Source organism: Notothenia rossii (genome assembly GCF_949606895.1).
Source record: "Notothenia rossii genome assembly, chromosome: 10".
NCBI classification, from domain to species: Eukaryota; Metazoa; Chordata; class Actinopteri; order Perciformes; family Nototheniidae; genus Notothenia; species Notothenia rossii.
Window position 1 is genome coordinate 30,764,676 of NC_136908.1, and position 25,248 is coordinate 30,789,923.

The 25,248-nt window shown below is 41.6% G+C and overlaps 1 protein-coding gene across 6 annotated transcripts in view; it reads right to left on the reverse strand.

Annotated features, from left to right (window-relative positions):
• gabbr1b (gamma-aminobutyric acid (GABA) B receptor, 1b) overlaps positions 1–25,248 on the reverse strand; it is a 332,077-nt gene that overhangs the window by 80,347 nt on the left and 226,482 nt on the right. For 5 of the 6 annotated variants that reach the window (XR_013803364.1, XM_079655113.1, XM_079655115.1 and 2 more), the window contains 4 exons: positions 24,965–25,156; positions 7,024–7,269; positions 6,851–6,914; positions 151–228 (listed from right to left, as the gene is read on the reverse strand). Coding sequence is in view for 5 of the 6 variants with exons in the window: in XM_079655113.1 (XP_079511239.1) it covers positions 151–228; positions 6,851–6,914; positions 7,024–7,269; positions 24,965–25,156 (580 nt within the window). In the remaining variant the exon portion in view is untranslated. The remainder of the gene's footprint in view (positions 1–150; positions 229–6,850; positions 6,915–7,023; positions 7,270–24,964; positions 25,157–25,248) is intronic. The other variant, XM_079655114.1, reaches the window with a different exon arrangement.

The window sequence follows — 25,248 nt, forward strand, 5'->3', positions numbered from 1 at the left end:
TAATAACAGCTGACTGACCACTGAGTGGGAGGGAGGGAGAGGAAGAGGAATTAGAGGGGGAGAGGGTGACGCTGCAGGAGAGCAGCAGGAGGAGGAGGAGGGAGGGAGACAGTGAGAAAGAGGGGGGTGAAGAAGAAGAATATGCTTCACCTATCCACTTGTCATTCCCATACCACGACAGATTGCCTTTGGTGCTGTCGTAGTATCCAATCTTCTTATAGCTCCCTCCTGTGAGAGAGAGAAAAAGGGGGGGGGGGGGGGGGGGGACAGAGGGTTACGAGATGTCTCTGACGCTAATTATGCCTGTTTTTAAATGCCTTTTTAATAAAATATTTGTGCTGTATTTATTCTTAAATGTTGTTTGCTTTTAATCTGTAAAGCACTTTGATTCGCCACGTGCTGAAAAGTGCTAAATAAATAAAATCGCCTTGCCTTGCCTACCTAATACCTTCAGTGGTAAAATGTACCGAGTCAATTTACTCAAGTACTGTACTACATGTTCCATATATGGTACACCTTATATATACAGTATTTCTTTTTAAATCTAAAATTCATTAAACATTACAACATTGAAAAAGCTATTACATGCATTTCTAGGCAATTAAAACACAATAATATAATATTCTATAATAATATAATACTTTCAAAAGAGCCATAGTATTGAGTACTTTTACTTTGATACTTTGAGTAAATTTTCTGATAATATATTTACATAAAGAGGCCTCCATTGGACTCCTTTGTTTACTTCCTGAACATAATGACATTGTAACACACTTTTTGAAAATGAAAGCACGGAGACATGTCACAGTATAGACACTAAATACTATGAACCTGACAATGAGCTATTATACAGTTATTTATTTATTTATTTAACCAAGCTTATGATTTAATACAAGTTTAACTTTATTTAATTGAATGAAATTAAATACCTATGTTTAACTATTCCTTTAAGGGTTACGTAATAAAGAGGCTTACCCCTTGTTGGATATTAGAACATTTACACATTTATATTACATTACATTACATTTAGCTGACGCTTTTATCCAAAGCGACTTACAATAAGTGCATTCGACCAAGAAAATACAAACTTGAAGAAAACAGAATCATATAAGTACATCAGGTTTCATAGAGCTAAAACATTTCAAGTGCTACTCAACTGGCTTTAGATAAGCCAGTCCTTTATTAGTATATAAGTGCTTAGTTAGTATATAAGTGCTTTGTTAGTATATAAGTGCTTTATTAGTATATAAGTGCTTAGTTAGTATATAAGTGATTTGTTAGTATATAAGATATTTGTTAGTATATAAGTGCTTTGTTAGTATATAAGTGCTTAGTCAGTATACAAGTGCTTTTTATTTAGTTTTTTGGTTTTGTTTTTTACATTTTGTTGCTCGAAGTGGAGTCGTAAGAGATGAGTTTTCAGTCTCCCCCGGAAGATGTGTAAGCTTTCTGCTGTCCTGATTTCAATTGGGAGCTCATTCCACCATTTTTTAGCCAGGATAGCAAACCCACGTGTTTTTGCAGATGGGAACTTGGGTTTCCCCTCGCAGTGCGGGTGCAGCGAGCTGTTTGGCTGATGCAGAGCGGAGTGCACGTGCTGGGGTGTACGGTTTAACCATGTCCTGGATGTAGGAAGGGCCAGATCCATTCGCAGCATGGTACGCATATATAAAGCAGCTTGTGCTCACACTCAGTAAGTATTCAGTGTTGGTTTATAAAATGATTTTTTTTAATTTCTCCTGGGAAATCATGGCAGACAGTCGCCCTGCCTCCTTGTTCTTCCTTGCTACACTTTATGAGATATTTCCTTAATGACATCCAGGCCAGAGGGATTCCTTCAAGCCTCTTTGATAAAGAAATGAAATAAAAAATACCCATGTGAGAAATGTTCCTGTCATCAGCTGTAGAACATTCAGTTGATGCTGTCGTAATGCTTTAAAATAGCACAGCGAGCTCAGGCGCAAAACCCCCCCCGCTGACCTCCATTACCGCCATCATTAGGCAGTATGAGTCCTACAGTCGACCAACAAGACTCCACTAAGAAGTATTTAATGCTCTTAAGCTAGGTTAAGGTAGCAAAAAACAATTATCATTATTGGGCAAATAACCCTATAACATCTATAATGACATGTCACATCTTGACTGAAATGGAAACTTTTGGAGCATGGACTCACAACACAATGAGAACAAAGGAGAGCTCGACTTGATTCACTTCCTCCTCCAGCACCTGGACACAGCAGGAAACTACTACGCCAGGATCCTGTTTGTGGACTTCAGCTCCGCCTTCAACACCATCCTCCCAGCTCTGCTGCAGGACAAGCTCTCCCAGCTGCACGTGCCCGACTCCACCAGCAGGTCACAGACTTCCTGTCTGACAGGAAGCAGCACGTGAGGATGGGGAAACACTTCTCTGGCCCCCGGACCATCAGCACCGGTTCCCCTCAAGACTGCGTTATTTCCCTTCTGCTCTTCTCCCTGTACACCAACAGCTGCACCTCCAGCCACCAGTCTGTCAAGCTCCTGAAGTTCCGACGACACCACCCTCACCCTCCATCAGGACCAAAATCTCTCGCCACCTGAACAGTTTCTTCCCCTCCACTAAAGAAGACCCGGCCCCCCGCTGACACTTTGCCTCTGCCACATCATAGACTATATGCATTACATTAATGCACACAATGTCATACTCCTTTCTGCACATATTCTTATTTCACATTTCATAGTTTTATATGCAAAAATTCACTCATAGCATTCTATTTCCATGTAAATTACTGCTTTATTTAATTTTAATTGTATTGCTATTTAACTATTTTATTACGGTGTAAAAGATTTAGTGTTTTATATTAGATTTCTTGTTTTTTATATTTTATGTATGCACCATGACATCAAGTCAAATTCCTAGTATGTGAACCTACCGGGCAATAAACCTGTTTCTGGTTCTGAAGATTTATTGGATGTTACGGCCGGAGAATTGACAAAGACATGTGCTGCAGCCATAAAGTGACAGCTCCTGGCTTACCAATTCTGAAGATATCTCCCACAGTCCCATGTATTTAGCTGGTTCTCAGAGAATAATCAACCTTCTGCATGAATACACATAACACCACCTCTATCAGCTGACACCAACAGGCAGGAATAGGGAGACAAAACTACTTTCTCAGAGAGCGCAGCACCCCATGGTCGAAGGCCTGTGCTGAGCAAGGGGATAAGGAAGGAATAAACTGGGTCAAAGGTATTGGCCTAGGAAATATTTGCCTCAACATTGACTACTTCCTTTCTGGCTGGTCTACCTGCAAGTACCATACTGCCTCTGTAGTTAATTCAGAACTCAGCAGCCCGACTATTCTTCAACCTCCCTAAGTTCTCCCACAATACACCATTCCTCTGCTCCATTGACCCGTTACCAGTAGCTTACCTTAATCAGCTTCAAGGCACTGGTACTGGCCTACCGTGCTGTTAATGGATCCAACCTTACATCCAGCACTTGGTCAAACCATACACTCCAGCACGTGCATCGGCCAATACACCCATAAGACCCAGATACACCTCAACAAAAACACACCTGTTTGCTATCCTGGCTCCAAAATGGTGGAATGAGCTCTCCATTAATATCAGGACAGAAGAAAGTCAACACACATCCCGTCACAGACTGAAAACCCACCTGTTTCAACAGCACCTTTACCACAAAAAAAAGAAAAGCTTCTTATGTCTGACTTGTCTGACTTATCCACACACACACACACACACACACACACACACACACACACACACACACACACACACACACACACACACACACACACACACACACACACACACACACACACACACACACACACACACACACACACACACACACACACACACACACACACACACACACACACACACACACACACACCGTTTCAGTCGGGAAGAAAAGCAATGTGGAGCGGCACCTCACCACTTCATAAGGAGTTTAACCTTGACACTTTTCGAAATCCCGTTTGCGTCCCCCCACTTTACAAATAGGCCTATGTTTATTTATTTATTTTGTAACGCAAACCGTCATTGCCACGGAGCCTCTGTGAGCGAGCGAGAGAGAGAGAGAGAGTGAGAGAGAGAGAGACAGCACACCTTTATCTATTTAATATAGCCTAGTTGTAAAAAATAAAGTAAGAAATCATTCCAATGTGTACTACAGGACAGTAAAAAAAATAGTTTAAAAGGGGAGTGATTATTAAAATATGCATAAATAAAAAGAAAGAATGCTAACTAGGTAACATAAGATAAGAATAAACACGTTTAAATGATTTGTTATTGGTTGTGATCATATTCTAAAGATGTTTGGATTATTGAAACAGCACACAAAGGTTAAAGGTAAGCATATCATATTGTTAAAATGTGCTAAATATATACACTGCAAGAAAACCAAAAAAAGAGGAGCAAAAGTAGCTCACGACTTGTTTTATTTTTTGAAAGTAGCTCTCATCCTAAAAAAGGTTGGAGACCCCTATCATAGAACGATACATTTGACAATTGTAAGCTTGGCCTACCATTTTATTGGAGTGATGAGGAACAGGTGGGGCTTGAAAAAGGCCCACCTGTTCAAAGTGGGGAATGACAGACAAAGTTTGAGAACCACTGCTTTAAGGACCCTATGCTTCTGTGACAAATGGAAATCCATCCAATCATTGCAGAGATTTCTCACACAGGACCAGAAATTACAATATAATGCTAGCGGTTCATACAAAGTTAGGGATTCACTACACAAATTAGTATTTATCCTGAAGTTGGAAATATTTTCGTCTGGACGAAATTGGTGGACGGCCAACCAACATTGCCGTCGTGGAGTCACATACATGTTGCTAAAGATGTAGCATAATAGCCTTTAAATTAATAAACCAATTGGGTAAAGAACATCAAATTGCATAAAACACTGTCCGTGTTTAGTTGTGAGTTGTGTCCAAGTGATGTTGTTATTTACAGGTTATGTTGTGCCAACAGGGACAAAATCAGCTCTATATTACATTACATTTCATTTAGCTAACACTTTTATGCAGAGCAGCTTCTAATATATGCAATGAATCGTAAAGATAGTATTTTATAGCTCTTATTTGAAAGGGGTTGTGAGTTTATTAGTATCACAAACTATTTTAAACTATTTTGTCTGTGAATACAGTTATATTCATTATGAAAACAGGGAGGGTACCACCATGAGACTGAGATCTTGTTTAGGGATTGGCTACACACGTCCACTATTTAATTTTCTTATAGTGGATATAACTACTTACTAATACAACAGTGGAACTACACAAGCCAATTCATGTTTATGTTAAAAAGCTGCAAGGGGTTTCACCGAGTATTTTATTTCCATGTATTTTCCCCTCAAGCTGAAACTGGACCAAAGAACAGCCTGGGGCCAGACGCCTCCAATTACCATCAAACTAATTGCAGCTCAGAACTGACCCTCCTCTTGTGGGATGATAGAGGCCAGCACCAACAAAGGAAATCTGCGGAACAAGCTTTGTTTTTGATGAGTCCAACGAATGCAGAGAGCCTCAATAGAGCCAGATCTCAGCACTGTGACAGAGACAGAGTCTGAAAGGAAGAACACAGGCTCACTGATCAGAGGGCAGCCAGCCAGCAGAGCCACATAGATAAGACCCAGCGTGGCCCTGTGATCACTCAGCCACCTCCATCCTGCTCCAAACATCCAACAGGAAACTGGCTGGCCTGCGGGTTGCTTCACAGTCATAATTGGATTGTTGCAGGAGACACGTTTTGTTTCCATTGTCTATAGACTGTATCTGAACAACACAGTTAGTGTTTCCTGAGAGAAACAAGAAATAAATGTATCCTGTGTCTTAAAACTAAATCCTCCTTTTTGAGACTTTAAATTGTAAGTATATACAAATGTAAGTATAATTGTAATCACCTGTGATGAGTGCAAACGATATGAAACAGTGAGCGCTGTTATAGAGGTACTGTTGATTGCTGTACGTGGCTGAAGGAAAAGGTGACTACATACTGAAGCGGATGAAAGTCATAACTAAATACAAACTGGCATATATTTGTATATACCTCTTTTTACACTATTAGGCTGCAGCTATGTGTGTTTTTCATTTCAAAGTCGGATACTTTTTATTTGAATTACTTCCCATACAGTATGTGGAGAGGAATCAAATAGGTCTGCTGAGATCTTTTTCAAAGTCTCCTCTTCATTAAAGTGTTGTGTTCACCTTTAACAGACAAAAACAGCAAGAAAATGTCAACCGTTTTCTTGATTATACATGTCCCTATTATGCAGATTTTCAGATTCATATTGTATGTAGTGCCTCTGCTGGGACATGTCTCCATGCTTTAATGTTCAAAAAGCTCTTTTTTTTTTCATACTGCCTGTGCTGCAGCACCTCTTTTCACCCTCTGTATGAAAGCAGAGCCCAGTCTGCTCTGATTGGTTAGCTGGCAGGCTCTGTTGTGATTGGTCAACCGCCTAGAGATGTCCAGCCCCTTAGCCTATCACGTACAAAGTGTTGGAGCGCTAGCCAATAGAAGTGCAAGTGTTAAATAGAGGTGTCATTATGTTACAGAAGTAAACAAAGGAGTCCATTTACATGCACTCAAACCTATAGAACACACAACAGAAGAGGGAAAACCCGAAAGGAGAATAAGTCCTCTTTAATGCAACAAACTACAGTTTTTGTATACAGGATGACTGTACGTATGATTTTATAGGGGGTGTTATCATATATGCTTTGCGGCTCCAGACAAAATGTATTTGTGGCTCTTTCAGTAACGGTTGGTGATCCCTGTACCAGGCTGATTTATTTAAATCCATTCCATTTTAAAGCAGGGAAGTGCTGTGACATACCTTGAAGCTGTTCAATCAGAGTCCAGGCCATTCGAGACCCCTGAGCGTCAAATACAACATGACCCTGAAAGAAGAAGCTGAATTTTAATATTTCAACACCCCCCTCCTTCATTTAAACTCCCCCCTCTCTCCTATGTTATGAAGCCCTCTCCTCCCTCTGAGGCAGTACTCACTGACACTCCTTCGAAGGAGCTGGTGTTCATGGCTCTGTAGATCTCAGCCGTGATGTCTCGGTTGTTGTAGTTGAAGTCTTCCAGTCGGTGACCCTTGGCCTTCAGGGGTCCCACGGTCTTGTTGAGGGCCAGAGCTAATGCCCACACAGCATCGTAGGCCAGGGGGGCCTCCTGGAAGCCCCCCGTCTCCTCTGGGTTTTTACCCCCCAGTTTGGACATCAGCTGGGCTATAAACTCCTGAGAGGTCTGCAGAGGGGGGTCATGAAGAGAGAGAGTGGTTATAAATGATGTTCAGAACATCTGGATCATTGAATGTGTTTATTGCACATCCTTACATGTATCTAAAATGATAATACAATTAATAAAAAAAAAGGCAAAGGTGTTATCCCCTCTAAGTAGAAACCTTTATGAATATTTTGAGGGATATTTTTTTGTTTTTTAGTTTATTGCAACTTTGAGTGTCATTCTTGATGCTCCCTTGGATGGGACCAGGGTTGGAAAAACTCAGATCCTTTTCTCAAGTAAAAGTAAAAATACAATATTATCAAAATACTCCGTTACAAGTGAAAGTCATGATTTCCAAATGTTACTTAGGTAAAGGTACAAAGGTATTAGTATGTAAAAGTACAAATGTTTCCCAATGGCCCATTTCATAATAATAAGTATGATCACTCAAATGTACTTTAAGTAAAAGTACTGTTATACGGTATTGATTTTTTCACATTATTATACTATATAATATTATAACTTTATTCTGATTTATACATTTAAGAGCATTTTAGTATTGTAGTTTGTCAATGTGGACCAAATGTGTATACTTGATATACTTTACAGATTAGAAGTATAGTACTGTGTTATACAATATCAGTATATCATGTGTTTTTATATGTACAAAGTAACTGAGTGCTAAAATAACTGCAGGGAGTAAAAAGAACAATATTCGCCCCGGTGGAGTAGATGTATAAAGTCACAAAAAAAGGAAATACTTAAATAAAGTACAAATATGTAAAAAAGTTCTTAAGTACAATACCTGAGTAAACATACTCTCGTTACTGCCTAACACTGGGTACCACAATAACGGCTTCAATTGTAACTTGTTACTTAGCAGGCTTAACTAATGGACAGTCGGACATGCCGGACACCGTAATCTTCTCTGGTCCCCTCCCCAATCTGATCAATGATGACATGTATAGCCGCATGTCATCATTTCAGCGCTGGTTGTCTTGGTGGTGCCCAGCAAACAATGTGGGCTTCGTGAATAATTGGACAGCCTTCTGGGGAAAACCTGGTCTGATTAAGAGAGACGGCATTCATCCTACTTTGGAAGGTGCAAATCTCATTTCGGCAAACATTTCAGGGCTCTGTGGACTTAATCCATGACAAACTGGAGTTGAGACCAGGAGGCAGAGTCGCAGTCTTACACGCTTCTCTGCGCTCTCTCCTAGGCAGTCATCCATAGGAATCCCGACCCCAATAAAATACCCAATATTAACGGTGTGTGTATCTGCCCAAGGACAATTTAAGGTAAAACCTAATAGAGGTGTCATACATAATAACCTAATAAAAGTAAATGTAACAACTACTACAGTGCAACAAAACAGGAAGATTAAATGTGGTCTCTTAAACATAAGATCTCTAGCATCTAAAGCAATACTGGTAAATGATTTAATATCAGATTATAATATTGATATATGCTGTCTCACTGAAACTTGGTTGAGACATGAAGAATATGTCAGCATAAATGAGGCCACTCCACCCAGCCATATCAATACTCATATTGCCCGAGGCACGGGCCGAGGAGGTGGGGTTGCAGGAATCTTTGACTCAAGTTTACTTATCAATACTAAACAAAAATTAAATTATACCTCCTTTGAAAGCCTCATTTTCAGTCTTACGCATCCGACCTGGAAAACTTTGCAGCCAATCTTATTTGTTACAGTGTACCGTGCACCAGGTCCTTATTCAGAATTCTTATCAGAATTCTCTGAGTTTTTATCAGCTTTGGTACTTAAAACAGATAAAGTAATTATCGTAGGTGACTTTAATATTCATGTTGACGATGATAAAAATAGCCTTACTGTTGCATTTAACTCTATATTAGATTCTGTTGGTTTCTGTCAGAGTGTAAATAAACCAACCCACTGCTATAATCACACTCTCGACCTTGCTCTGACTTATGGTATTGAAATTGAGCAACTATTAGTCGAACCGCATAATCCTGCTTTATCCGACCATTTCTTAGTAACTTTTGAAGTACTGTTACTAGACTACAAAGCATTAGCCAAAAGCTCCTGCAGCAGAAACCTATCTGTTAGTGCTATAGCCAAATTTAAGGAATAGATTCCACCAATACTTAACTCGATAGCATGTCTGCATGTAGGGGAGGAAACTTATACAAAATGTACACCACCCCAAATTGATCATGTTGTTGATAGTGCTACAGATGCGCTGCGAATAAAATTAGACTCTGTTGCTCCTTTGAAAAAGAAGAAAATAAAACAACATAGATTAGCTCCATGGCATAATGCCGAAACCCGCAAAATAAAGCAAAAGTCGAGACAACTTGAAAGGATATGGCGTTCCACTAAACTTGAAGAATCTCGTTTAATTTGGCATATTACTCTCAATGAATATAAGAAAGCACTGCGTAAAGCGAGAGCAGCATACTACTCTTCATTAATAGATGAGAATAAGAATAATGCAAGATTTCTTTTCAGCACTGTAGCCAGGCTGACAGAGAGCCACAGCTCGACTGATCCTTCTATTCCCATAGCACTCAGTAGTAATGATTTTATGTGCTTTTTTAACGATAAAATTGTTACTCTTAGAAACAAAATCAATGACCTCTTGCCTTTGACCAGTATGGTGTTATCAACAGCTCCCGGAAACGTAAGTTCTAATATTACACTAGATAGTAAACTAGAATGCTTTTCAGCCATAAACCTTGAACAATTAAATTCAATGATTCTCTCTTCTAAACCATCAACGTGTATCTTAGACCGGATTCCAACTAAGCTGTTAAAATAAGTTTTTCCATTAATTAGCACTTCTTTATTAAATATTATGAATATGTCTTTATTATCAGGCTATGTTCCACAATCATTCAAAGTAGCAGTGATAAAACCGCTTCTTAAAAAGCACAACCTCGATCCAGAGGTTTTAGCCAACTATAGACCTATTTCTAATCTTCCGTTCCTCTCAAAAATTCTTGAGAAAGCAGTCGCAAAACAGCTGTGTGATTACTTAAAAAACAATGATTTATTTGAAGATTTTCAGTCTGGCTTTAGAACACAACATAGCACAGAGACAGCTCTGGTTAAAGTCACAAATGACATTCTAATAGCCTCTGACAAGGGACTTGTCTCTATTCTTGTCTTGCTCGATCTTAGTGCTGCATTTGATACTATCGACCATGATATCCTATTGCAAAGACTAGAGCACTTAGTTGGCATACAGGGAACTGCTTTAGGCTGGTTTAGGTCCTATCTATCTGAACGCTCTCAGTTTGTACGTGTCAACGATGAATCTTCCATGCAAACCAAAGTTAGCCATGGAGTGCCACAGGGCTCAGTGCTTGGACCTATTTTGTTCACCCTATATATGCTTCCGTTAGGCAATATTATAAGGAATCATTCTGTAAACTTTCATTGTTATGCGGATGATACTCAACTATATTTATCAATCAAGCCTGATGAAATTAATCATCTAAATAAAATTCAAGACTGCCTCAAGGACTTAAAAACGTGGATGACCTTACATTTTTTGATGTTAAACACGACCAAAACTGAAGTTATTGTACTTGGCCCGAAGAATCTACGAAACAAATTATCTAAAGATATATTAACTATGGATGGCATTAATTTGGCCTCCAGTGAGACTGTAAGGAATCTTGGTGTTATATTTGATCAGGATTTATCCTTTAACACCCACATAAAATCAATTTCAAGGACCGCCTACTTCCATCTACGTAACATTGCAAAAATCAGGCATATCTTGCCTCAAAACGATGCAGAGAAACTAGTCCATGCATTTGTTACTTCAAGGCTGGATTATTGTAACTCCTTATTATCAGGGTGTACCAAGAAGTCAGTCAAGTCGCTTCAGCTGATTCAAAATGCTGCAGCTCGTGAACTAACCAGAGTTAGGAAAAGGGACCACATTACTCCTGTTCTGGCTGCTAAACACTGGCTCCCTATAGAACACAGGATAGAATTGAAAATTCTTCTTCTCGCCTACAAAGCCCTTAATGGGCAGGCGCCATCTTACCTTAAAGAACTCATTATACCCTATTGTCCTACTAGGGCATTGCGTTCCAAGAATGCAGGGTTGTTGGTTGTTCCTAGAGTCTCTAAAAGTACAATGGGAGCCAGAGCCTTTTCTTATCAAGCTCCACTTTTGTGGAATCAGCTTCCAGTTTGTGTTCGGACGGCAGACACCCTATCCGTTTTTAAGAGTGCGCTTAAGACCTTCCTTTTTGATAAAGCTTATAGTTAGGGCTGATTAGATTCAGCCCCTAGTTTTGCTGATATAGGCTTAGTTTGTCGGGGGACATCTTACTTCTTCCTTCTCTCTGTCTATACCTGTGTACTCTCATGTTCCGATTAACCCAGCTTCCCCAAATTTCTTTCTTTTTGGTGTCTATATACGCCGGGATCCGGAGTCATGGATGATCCTGCGGTCCTGTGTCATGGATTGCGAGTCCTGGATCTTGAGTCGTGGCTGTGGTCCTGGATCATAAGTCCTGGATGGATATCCTCGTGGATTCATCTTCTTATTATACACACATGCATTTCCAAACATTTGGACTACCTATGTTGCAAATGTATTATCTTTTCAATTTATACACGGCATCTATTGCACGTCTGTCCGTCCTGGGAGAGGGATCCCTCCTCTGTTGCTCTCCCTGAGGTTTCTCCCATTTTTCCCTTTAAACTGTGGGGTTTTCTCTGGAAGTTTTTCCTTGTACGATGTGAGGGTCTAAGGACAGAGGGTGTCGTGTTGTCATACTGATATTCTGTACAAACTGTGAAGTCCACTGAGACAAATGTAACATTTGTGATATTGGGCTATATAAATAAACATTGATTGATTGATTGACAGTCGGTCTATAGAACAGATCTCTTGTTTCTCAGTGCCAATAAGATGACCCACATTAGACTCTTCTTGGCTGAGGGCCAGAGCAGCAGCTTCCAAAACAGCGTTACTATCGTGTTAACGCATTCATTCATTAACAACGACAATTATTTTATTTGAATTCATATTATTAGTTTGAAAGTCCGTTGCTCACTGGCTCTGAATACACACACAGACAAACCCTGGGTCCGAGGAGGAGTTGATAGAACCAGAGCTATTTGGAACCACTGCAGAGTGGAATGGTTTTATCTCTGGACTCTGAGGGTAACTTGTTCTTCTATAACTAGAAAAAACATGAATGCCCTTGCAGTGGCAAATAGCTTTGGTTTAATATTTGATTTATTTACATTAATTCATGTTTAAGTTGAGATTTACAAGGAGTATTTTAACTGCTACTGTGTGAAAGGAATGCTCCTGTTAAAAAGCACCTTATTGTTTAAAGTGTTTGCAAACCAAATGTTGATGCACTTTTGTTCATATAGCAGTACTTTTAAATAAAGTGCGCAATACACTACTTTTTAATTCATTATTGAATTTTGCGCATAACAATGCGATTAATGACGATCATTTGTTGTTGTTGTTGCCCAGCACTAATTACATTTCAAGCTCGGTCTATCAATTATGATAATGTTATAACTACAAATAATTTTCGGGAATCTCAAGACGTGGCAACATCAGTATTTATAGTTCCAATGTGGCAAAAGAAAAACATGAGCAGATTTATTTAGATGATCTAAACCACTATGTTTGGCTGTAATACGGTGCACTCTAATAATAGATGGTAATCCCTCATTGCATAGGAACACCATGAGAGTCCACAGTGGAAGCAGATGAGGGAGGTCAAAGGAAGTGTGTCTGGAGGCTTGTTCTAAATCTGTCTGATCAACTACCGAACTTGCTTTTGTTAGACCGAACATAAAAATAGAGCAACAACCTTGGTACAATGATAAAACATAAGTTAAAATAAACATTAGAACCCCTTACAAAGTTTGGATTTGTTTATCCAAAAGGTTTGTTGAAACAAACCCAGTCTGTAGGGACAAGGGAACCAACGGGTCTGCGGTTTGAGTCCCAATCGGACCAAAACAAAAAGTGGGAACTAGTAACAAAACCCCAACTTCTTGTTCCGGGAACAATGGCAGTGTCATTCTGACTATTCTTCTCCATTGGTGACTATAGGTTGTATTTGTGCGTGTGTGTTTTTCGGAACAATGTGCCGAATTGCAAATAAAACCAGAGTGAAAAACTGGGATTAATATATGATCTAAAGGTGTGCTGGATGGAGAGGGATGAGAAGCAGTAATTCACACTGGCAACCAGAGGCAAGTTAGCTTAACATAAACAAAGAAGAAATCCCTGACGGTGGGAATGTTTTTTAGACTTACTTTACTCTGAAAACTACACTGGACTGCTTTCTGGCACAATCTCAATAACACATGGTGGAACAACCTAATCACGCCTCATTTGTGGATCAAAGATGCCAGGCGATATTGACAAGCCACCCCAAAGGCTCCACCAATTGTGTCAGTTGTCTGAATTTAGAGGACACGGCCGGTGCCTTCTGTCTAGTATGCCATTATTAAACACTGATCTGTTTTTAGCCTGTGAGGACAGGCTAAAAAAGAAAAAAGACTGTTCGGAAAATACAAAGCACCACTGTGACTGAAACCATCCAGTTCAGACAAACGTGCGCCAGAGGGTCCAACAACTGAGTTTCAAAAGTGTTAAAAGGATTACATTAACTGCAAGTTTTGAAACTTTTATATATTTTGTATGTAAACATTGTAAACATTTACAAGGCAGGTGGATAACTTAACCTTCTTCCTTAATAGTTCCCACTTTTTATGGTGGTGTTAGTTCAGGTGGTTAGGATTACAACACGGATCTGGAAATGAATGTGGGATAATTTCTAGATCTGGACAAGTTGCATGCAGTAAATACTATATAGTTCAGTTCCAGATACCGGTGACTAGATGTTTTGTGCCTTTATAGACACTGTTATCTTTACATTGTAATGCACATGTGTAAATGATAAACTGAGGCATAATATTGTTGAAGCTACACTTTTTTTTCTAAAATACATTTTAGGTTGTTCAAATTGTGTTGTATTGATCGTTCATTAAAAGTGAACATTTTTAGAATGTATTTTTTGCACTAAAACAAAGGGAAAGATTTGGAGTTGTGGTTATTTATAGGTTATTATTCTATGATTTTACAGGCTAAATCTCACACTGCCACTTTGGCAGTATGTGGCCCCCTGAACTAAAATGAGTTTGACACCCCTGGTTTAGAGGGACAAAGCTCTTGGCAAAGATTGAGCGATATGTGTCATTTATGAGATCTGAGGCGAAGATATGCATTGGTATCAGGTTATTACAGACGTATAGAATACTAAAGGGCAATTACTAATGAACACATATGAGACAGATGCATCATTTTGCAACAAGAGTAAAGGTTGGTGAAAGAAAGGTATGATACATGATGTATGCTCATGTGTTTCCATCAGAGGAGTGAGGTTTTTTATAGTGACCTTGTTGTGGACGAAAGGATGTTCTGTTGGCATAGCATGCACTAAGTTATCAGTACATACTATTACCAGCTAGCGTTCTTGATTAGAAAAGTGTGTTGGTAATTCACAGAGATTGTAATGCTATTTGGTTATGCTGAAAAATACATTTTAAGACAACATTTAAATAATCAGTTTTTGCTTTAATTTAAAAGCTGTTTATATCCCATGATGCATTTCCCTAACTAGGCGGACCAGATTGTTTGTACACAACGAACCCTCCAAAAAGTCGTCATTGGAAACTGTTTGAAAAGGCAAGCACTTCAAAGAAACATCTGTTAGTCTCTTAACTCTCTTAACTCTTGCCAAAGCTTAATGAATAACACTCTCCGGATGCTAATGTTGCTACATGCTAGCCTCTCTATGATCTTGATGTTCTGAGCCAACAGTCACCGCTGTTGGTTCATCCAGAAATGTATTTATTGAAGCCTGATCTGGGACATAAGGACACTGCACTCACCTTGCTTGGTCATGCCAAGCATTTGGCAAAATGTAGATATTTCTTTTTTGAGTTTTAGACAGACAACAACACTGCATCGAAAAATGCCACCTCATTTCTGTTCATAAGACCACTGCGCTAAGCTAAAGCAAACAAGGTTGCCAAACCAAAAATGAACATGAAAAAACACTTCCCACAATGCAATCATCAGGCAGTCCACCGGGTTAGTCAAATTCAAGATGTGCAGACCAAATTGCTATTATTTACATGGTAACAATATTTTACTGTTTGCATCAATTCCCACGACTGGCCGTGTCTCATAGTATTATTAACCGCTGCGCAGTGTTTTCCTTCATAGTCTGATGAATCTTTTAAACCAAATTGGATGCAATAAGACTTTTGGAATAAGTGGATTTTATAATGAATCTCAGACCACTGTCTCTGAACGGTCCTGCCCTGCCGTACTGCACCTCACCCTGAGAGACCTGCACCTACGGTGACGGTCTCCTGGTGGGATGGGATGGCGCCCATGGGCACGCCCATCAGGAGATGGGCCCTGCCCCTCCAGTGTGACCGAGAGTGGAGGCAACGGTGCGACACCCTGACTTTCCTGTGCCTGTGCCACTTGGCGTCCAAGTGAAGGCTGTTTAGCCACATCTGCATGGGGCACAACGACAGCGGGTCCAAGGGCCCAATGGCCAAGGCAGCCTGCCCAAGGACCGGAGGAACTGAATATAAGGCACCATGTTGCCCGGCCCACGTGGAAGTAGGCATCCCTCAGGTCCACGGTTGAGAACCACTCCGCCTGTGCTGTGGTCAGCATATAGAGTAGCAGCACCTTCAGGAATCAGTTGATTCCTCTGAGATCCAAGATCAGGTGAAATCCGCCGACTTTCTTGCTCACGAGAAAGTACGCCGAGTAGAACCCCCTGGGCTAAGCAGAGGGTCTACTGGCTCGATTGCGTCCTTGGACAGAAGGACAGACAACTCTTGGGCCAGAGCTAGGGCCTCTGCCGGATCGCTGCCGACTGTCATTTTGGTCCGACCGAAGGCTAGGGGCCGGAACTGCAGTTCGTACCCCTGGGTTAAGGTGAAAACCACCCAAGGGCCGGAAGTACAGACAGCCCAGTAACTGAGCTGCTGCTGGGAAAGCAGCGGATGACCGTCCCCGAGAGTCTCGGGGCCTAACCCCCCAGCCTCCGGCGCCCCCTGGCTCGATTGGCACACTACGGAGGACATGTCTCCTACAGTTGTTACTGAGCAGGCCAAACCTGGCGACGAGTCTGCACCAATAAGGACATAACTCGTCCCCATTCCCTAGACATTAGGGCAAAGGCTTACAGCAGGGGTAGCCAACGCGGTGCCCGCGGGCACTAAGTCGCCCGCAGGGGGGAAATTGGTCGCCCGCGTGCATGTTCTAAAAATAGCAGAAGTCACCATGGAGCTCCGTCTAAAAAAATTATTGAATACATTTTTAAAATGACAATATTGAATATAACATTTTAAAAGCACACATTTTGTATGTACATATGTAAGTGAAATGGAGATTTGGTGCGTGAAATTGAACTCTGACCCCAGATAGGTTCAGAGTTGAACTCCACGCACCAAATCTCCGTTCCACCTTTAGCTGAGACAAGCTAGCATGAGCAGCTACGATCATGGGCCTCACCACACACACACACACACACACACACACACACACACACACACACACACACACACACACACACACACACACACACACACACACACACACACACACACACACACACACACACACACACACACACACACACACACACACACACACACACACACACACACACACACACGAGGATCTCAGCCTGCCACTGACGTTCAACCAGAAAACATCAGCAGTTAGCTGTGAGCAGTTAGCAAAAAGAGATCACAGATCCTCATATCTTTTCAGAAACTGGACAAAAGTGAAACAAGTACAAACCACAGACTGTCTGTGTCATAGCGAATACAGTTGCTGGTTTATTTATGTCTGTAGGCCGTTATTATGAGTGTGGAATGAGCATATACAATGTTAGCTTAGCCTGGTCGACCCAATCTCCATTCAGAAAACAAGCATTTTAAAAGGTTTTTCGCCTGCCGTCTTGTCTGCAGACTTGTCAAGCATTAATTCATGGTTTTTACTAAACGGTATCAGAATGTTGTTACTTCGGCATCATTTATAAAGGTGTATTAAAATTTTATCACGGTAAAATATGTTCATTTTGTTATAGTTGTAGCTCCCGAGCCAGCGCGTCTTGTTTGAATGATGCGAGTAAACACAGCTGGCAGCAGCGGTGAAACTCAAGCGATTAGAGCGAAGTCGCGTCCGGTTTGAACGCAGCATTACAACGACCCCTGATAGATCTCGCGAGAATGTGTATAAATATAGATACATTTTCATAACAAAACAATGGGGTTGCTATAGCAATGGTAAATCATTGTTAATAATTATTGTGAGGAATAATTAACATTAACATGTGATCAGACAGTCCTTCACATACAGTAAATTAATATGTATTCTGATTATTATTAATAATAATATTATCATTAAAGGTGAACCGTGCAATTATGTTATTCAGGAAGTTTGTATCAAACAAGTAGCCCTTCGTATTACTCAGTACCCTTTAAGTAGCCCTCGGTGACAAAAAGGTTGGGGACCCCTGGCTTACAGTGATGCATCACTGAGGCCCAGCAAAGAAGGCTCAGCCGGAGCCTGCTGCAGAGAGGTAGAGAAAGCCAGTATCAGATGGGAGAGGGAGTTCCCGTGCCGCTTTGTCGTAGGCCCTACAGAGCAGCTCGTTTGCGACCCTGCACTGAGGTCAAGGGCACCTGGCATCAGGAGCCCGAATCAGGGAGACGATGGCAGGCTCAATGGATGGCAAGCAACCCAGCCCCACCCTCTCCGGATCCTGCCTGGCAGCAGAGTGGGAGAGGGCCCTGGTGTCTCTCCACCATGCATGGAGCTCCCTCAGGTACTCCTCTGAAGGAGGAACAGTGGGAGTTAAAAGGGGCAGGGTTATGCCTGAAAAAGGCGCTAGCCTGAGCCGAGTCGGCCTGCGTAACCTGAAGCTGCAAGCGTACCAGGGCCGCACGAATAATGGCCGCCATGGAGGCGTCCTCCGTGCCCTGCAGAGAGCTCTGAGCAGAGGAGTGGGAAGCCTCCTCGGGGGTGAGCGGGGCCCCAGCTACCTGCTGAACGGAAAGAGTAGAGTAATGCTCCTACTCGCCGAAAACAAAGAGGGATGTAACTACACCCACGTTACCGGCAGAGGGAGCGGGAGCGAGAGCACTGCCTTCATCTGGATTAAATAAAGACATTTAACAGGACAGCTTGGCCGGGCGGCTGCTGCTAGGATCAAGCAACACGTCTACCCGGAGCGGGGGCGAGAACACTGCCTTCACTGGTTGAGTTCATAACGAATGCCAGGTGCAGCGTACCCGGGAGCAGGTGCGAGAACACAGCCTTCACCGGCTACCTGCTGAACGGAAAGAGTAGAGCAATGCTCCTACTCGCCGAACACAGAGAGGGATGTGAATGACCTACACCCACGTCACTAGCAGAGGGAGCGGGAGCGAGAGCACTGCCTTCACCTAGCTGGATTAAATAAAGAAGCTTAACGGGGCAGCTTAGCCAGGCAGCTGCTGCTAACAATCAAAACAACACGTTACCAGGAGCGTGAGCGAGAGCACTGCCTTCACCAGCTGAGTTAATAATGAAGCTTAACAGTACACGCAAGACGTTAGCCAAGCGGCTGCTGCTAACAATCAAGCGAGATCAAGTCAAACACAAATGTTTAAGACCAGATAACTAGCTTCTAAAGAAGAGAACAGCACAGAGCCGTAGTTACAGCAGTAACCATGGCCAGTGCTTACACGGCATAGAACCGTAGTTACAGTAGTAACTATGGCCAGTACTTACACGGCTTAGAACCGTAGTTACATTAGTAACTATGGCCAGTCCTTACACAGCTTGGAACCGTAGTTACATTAGTAACTCTATGGCCAGTACTTACACGGCTTAGAACCGTAGTTACAGTAGTAATTGTGGCCGGTGCCTAAAAGTGTCAGCCAAACGGCTGCACCCTAGATAATATAATATTGGGAGGATGAAATCCTGTTTAATGGCCACACATGCAGAGCACACAGCACACACAGTGAAGATTGTTCTCTGCATATCATCCTAGTGCTAGAGTCTAGTACTAGGAGCAGTAAAGACAACGATATAGTGCTACTGCAATCAAAACCATACTACCGGGAGCGGGAGCGAGAGCACTGCCCTCACCGGCTGAGTTAAATAGTGAAGCTTAACAGTACATGCAAGGTATTAGCCAAGCGGTTGCTGCTAACAATCAACCAAGTCAAAACACAAATGTTAAGACCAGATAATTAGCTTCTATGGAATAGAACAGCCCGCATAGAACCGTGGGCCATGGTCACAGTAGTAACCATGGCCAGTCCTTACATGGCCTAGGATTGTGGGGTCCGTTTCTATCGTTTTGTTACGGCCTGAAAGGGCAATACGCAAGAGAAACTATGCGGATCCAACCCGTTTTGTTCTCATGTAAACGGGTCTAAGACAAACAATAAATAAAACAGCAATCAGGACAACTTAGCTGGGAGAGGGTGCGGTGACACAGCCATCACGAGCAACAATTTGCAGGGTTCTTACACCTTTTCCAAAGTCAAATTCAAGCACTTTTCAAGCATTTTCAAGGTGCATTTTCAAGCTTTTCAAGCAGCGTACAGCTGTTGTAAATTACATATTTATATGCACATACTTATACTCAAATGATTATTTCCCTACCTCACATTAAATCAGATGTTCTTTATGCTATAAACAACCAAATGTGTGTTTCGTAATAGCATTCTACACAAGGATGAAAAATGAAAGATAAGAAAACAAAGTTTAATATTGTAAAATGAGTGACCCATATCATATATAGTAGACTGGGCATCCCATATAACCTGGCTGAGCCAATATAAAACAATCAGCCAACTAACTTTTCAATAAATTCTTTATTAACATTTTTAACATTTTTGAGGTCCTTTTAGGGTGGCAGCAAACATACGGCTCTCCAAGGTTAGGACAAAACCATTGAAACACAGAGCTGATATAAAAAAAAGCGTGTGCAGAGATCCTCTTTCTGTGTAAGAGTTTTGGAGGTTTCCAGGGAATTTTTTTCAGAATATGAAACTTTTATTGCCAAAATCTCCCGATAAATACATGTTTGAAGCTTGTAAAGGGAAGATGACAGCTCTCCCTCGCACTAATGCTTTTACGTAGCGATGCTCCCCCCTCCCTCCCGCTGACATTATGAATGTATGGCGTATAGTAATCATAGATAACACGGCAGGGTCCGTTACAGTTTGTTTTCATCTGATTTCAAATAAACAAAGTCTTGGCTTTAAGAATATTAAACTTGTTTCGGCAAATTCAGATGAAAAATACAACTTTGAAGCTTCGGCATAATTACAAGCGGAGAACGGAGTAACGTAACGTCACAGCAGGCATAACAACAGCCGGTGTTTCTCGTGAGTGTTTTCCCCGGGAAACTAACACAATACACAAACGCAAAAATACACAAACACACACACACACTCGAGAGCTCCCCCAGACCAGTAATACAAACGAAAATATATTTCCTCCGTTAGAAAGCTAGGAATATCCTCTTTCCAACAGTGTATAACTCAAAATGTGTCTTCGGGTCAATGTGACTGATTTCGATGGAGCAAGTTTAGGCACGAAAAATACTACTAGTAGAAATACATTGCTTTTATGTGCTTCATCCTCTGAAAACCACAGGATGGCGACTCTCGTACATACTGACATAGGTACTGTTAGAAATTAAAATCAATGTTTTAATGGGGAAATATAGTTTAAACATACCGTCAGTTTTAATGCTCTTTTATACTGAAAAACCAGAAATTCTTGAGCACAAGCAGTTAAGCTTTTATTCTGAAAATCCTTCATCTACGGTTAGCATTTAGCATGTGGCTAATATACGATTTCCTAAAGAGGGGAATTTAGAAGCGAAATGATATGGAGTGGTGCAAACCGAAGCCTACTGATTTAACACTACAACTATAGATGTCGAGATACTACCATGCTGAATATTAAATGAAGGTAAAGTTTATTTGAATACATTATTGTTTACAGACGAGAGTAGCATGTGACAACATCCGGAAGGACCGGAAACCAAACGAGCCGAGAAGTATTTTTTAGAGTATTGATTACAGCGTTTAGAATGTGTTAAATGAAAAGTGATGAAAGAGAATATGAGGAGAAAAGGCGTGTTAAGCATATATTGAATGTGAAAAGTACCAATCCTCTGTTTAAATGCAACAAAGGACATTGGATACGAGGCGAGCCGGCTGGCGGGGAGGAGCCAGCAGAGGATATATAACAGCACCGGAGGAGAGATCGGCTCTTCTCTTCCCTAACGAGGAGCGGATCACAGCTGTTTGTCTGACTGAACAATGTCATGCTTGTGACCAATCCGCGCCTTTTTTAATTAAAGTACCCAATTGAACTTTCACAGAGACTCCATTTAGTCTCCTTTTAAAGCTTCTCTCCTGGACGGGAGAATAACGAACACAGTTTACAGTACGCTCCTTTTTATTATTGTCACCTGCATAAGCAATTATCCCACATCGAGTTCGCTAACGTTACTAGCTTAAACAAACGTAACATGCAACGTTAGCCTAATCCAAAATGCTCTACTACGGCTTACCTTTCATATGGCTCGTCAGCGCAGACTCTCCCATCGCAAATAATTGAAATTCTTTGTGGCAAACTGTGCAGAAGGCGAATCGTTGGGTTGATCCTCGTTTTAGCCACAGCTTGTATTTCTTTTCGGATAGCCAACGCTCGTTAAAACGGCAACCTCCTGGCATACTGTCATTCTCTCATTAGAATGCCCAGGTCACACAAAATAAAACACTTGCAGGTCGCGCGGGAAGGCCGGAGCGGAGCTGTTTTATGTAGAAGCGAAGCAACTAAGCTCGCTCCGACTTCTTTATTTTCTTTTAATCTAAAAAGCGAACTATTCAGTCAGACAGCAATTTATTGTAAAAGTAAAGCATTTACAATTTCAAGCACTTTATCTCAAATCCAAGCACCATTCCCAAAATTCAAGCACTTTTCAAGTCATGAAAACACCTCTTAAAAATTCAAGCATTTTCAAGGATTTCAAGCACCCGTACGAACCCTGAATTTGACACAAACCTGTCCGTCGAGGCTCTGCACAGTGCACAGCCGGCCACAGCTCCTGGAGGACGCGCAACCCGTAGCTCCGACTGTCAGGTACGTCTACACTACAGGCCTCAAAAAATGCTTTCAACGCTTCGCCCATTCACTTGAATGGGGTGACGTAGAAGATTTTTAATCTTCGCCGAACTGCATTGTGGGGAGCATGGCTTTGCAAGCATCACGAGCATCTATCGGCATCAAAAGTTGAACAATGTTCAACTTTTGAGGCTCGATGATTGGCATCAGCCAATCAAATTCCGTTTATGCAAATCCCGCCAGTGCAAGCTCAGCCAATCAAACCGCGTGCAAGCTGGGAGAGCCAGACCGCAGTTAATTTCCTCATATTCCAAACGAGATATTACGGTAGCAAATCACCCGGTTCTTTACGACCGGAACTATTTACCGGGATACAAACCGGAGGAACCAGGCATGGAGGGAGGTGGCAGAGACAGTGGGTGAAACTGATAGTTTTTTCGCCTGTTTGGAGAGTTTATATCCAGTTTACTTCGTTTTAACATTGCTATTGCTTTGTATGTCGGGGGCGGGAGATTCATGTGATCGGTTGCTCGCAAAAAATCGCCAAGCTTCAGACACGCCCAGCTTCAAGATTTTTTCATGCCTGTAGTGTAGACGGGCCGTGACGTCACGAAGCTGCACGCGTCCAGCTGCTTGCAGAGAAATCCCTCAGATCAAACGTTCAAACCTGAACGCTGTAGACTACAAGAATGTAGCCGCGGTACTCTCGCGAAGCGAGAAGATGACAAGGAACCGAACCACTAATGACGCCGGCCTATGTAGCCGTAGTCACGTGGGTCACAGGTGACTTTGCTGTTATTAGGTACTCGAACTGCGCATGCGTGCGATGGACATATCCAGTGCTAAAGCACCGTCTCTGGCGGTCAGTAGGGAGGAAATAGAACACCAGTTACCTCAAATAAAATGGGGGTACAGCCTTTTAAAAACCCATTCTTAAAACTCTATCATCAGTCATCATGTCTAGCAAAGATCGAATGCAGCCGGCGTTTTAAGACTGAAGATATTGGAATCACATGAAACCATAAAAACAGTTGAGGCTCAATACTGCTGCAAAGTCAGTCCACATTTTGCAGAGGGAAAAACTTGAGTAGCCATTTTTAGAAGAGATCTATTGACCTCTCACCTCAAGATATCTATACATGTACGAATATACTGTAGGTTCTATGGACACTTTTGAGTCTCCTCTTTACATACATGCTCTCCTATGCTAATCACATGAAAATGGGGGATAACAATCATGGATAGTTTGATCAAATGCATAATTTACTTCACTGGTCACATCGTCAGTTGGAGCTAGAGGGAGTGATTGGTGAATGACGTTCAGACACAGCAGAAGATGAAAGGGAAAGACAGAAACCTTTTTTTTTTCTTCTGGATTCTGTATCCGCCTCACACAACCAGCATCACTTCACCGCACTTTGATCAATAAGAGCACATTCTTACATTTTAAGTGCTACCAAGTTTATTCACACAAACTTCTAGCAACAGGGCCATCTCATCACACTGATGTAATGTGTTTATATGGAGCTTAAGTGAGCGGAGCATGCATTTAAAACGTTAATATCACATTTCTTTTAATTGTGGATAGCCAATATCGTGATTGCCACGGTGTTGTCCAGTCCAGAGTGTTTTTGTCTTAAACCCTTTCTCACTCACTGAGTTTTCAGTTTATTGGAGTCAATAATAAAAGGTTGGTCGCCTTAAATAATGTCTTTGTACATGTGAGGCTGTGGTGGGGGAAGCCTGGACTCTGTGGGGGGTCCTGCTCCCCTGGGAGAAAAGTAGACTTGACTGGAGAAGTTTTCTGTAACCGTGTAAGTCTTTTCACATTTTCTCTCCAGTTAACTCATCTTTGAACACTTCTAGAGGCCATACCGTGTTCCTGTTAGTGTTTACTTTCTGTCTGTCTTCTTCTGCTGTTCCCTTTAGTGTTTACTTCCTGTCTGTCTTCTTCTGCTGTTCCCTTTAGTGTTTACTTCCTGTCTGTCTTCTTCTGTTGGTTTCTCTGATGTCCAGCTCTCACCTCTGTCCTTCTCTTCGTTTTTTTTTCTCTTTACAGGGGACGGTTTAGCCATCATGAGTTTCGTGCTCTCCACAAATATAAATATGAATCATAAAAAAGTATTCCACTGTGTTTTCTGATGGAGACGAATGTCTACTGTCCACAGCTGACGTTAAATTGACCTGACTTTCTGCGGATTGATATGACTCAAAGCATCCTTCAATGTCCAAATTACACAAATTTACACCAATTATGAAATTCCCAGTCAAATTGATTTGCAATTGATTCTTTTATATCCTAAATGGAAAAGGTTAAGAAATCTTGGAAAATGTAAAATGCATCTTTAGTTAGTATCTTCAGATATTTCTTGGAAAGGATTTACACATTTTAATAGTAAAGCTGTCAAAGAGTTTTTGGCTTAAACTGCATTAGTGTACTCATCACAGATTCCCAGCAGCCTTTGCATCTGATAATGATTCTGTTGAGTGTCTGTCTCACCAGGTTAGAGGCTCCGCGCACCGTCTCTGGGTTGAGCATGACAATCTCCGTGGTCACATGGCCCTCCACAGCCTCTGTCATCTGCTCCACAGTGCAGTTGATGGACGGGTCCTTGATCTTAAACCAGTTGTCTGCGTACCAGCCGATGAGGAACCACACGTACTTCTTCCCATACAGCTTCTCCTTGTACACCTGCAAAGGAAAGGGAGAGAAGTGGAAACAATATGACGCATGAACAAAGACAATCATATTTAATACATTTAAAGAAAGAGAGAAGAGTGCAA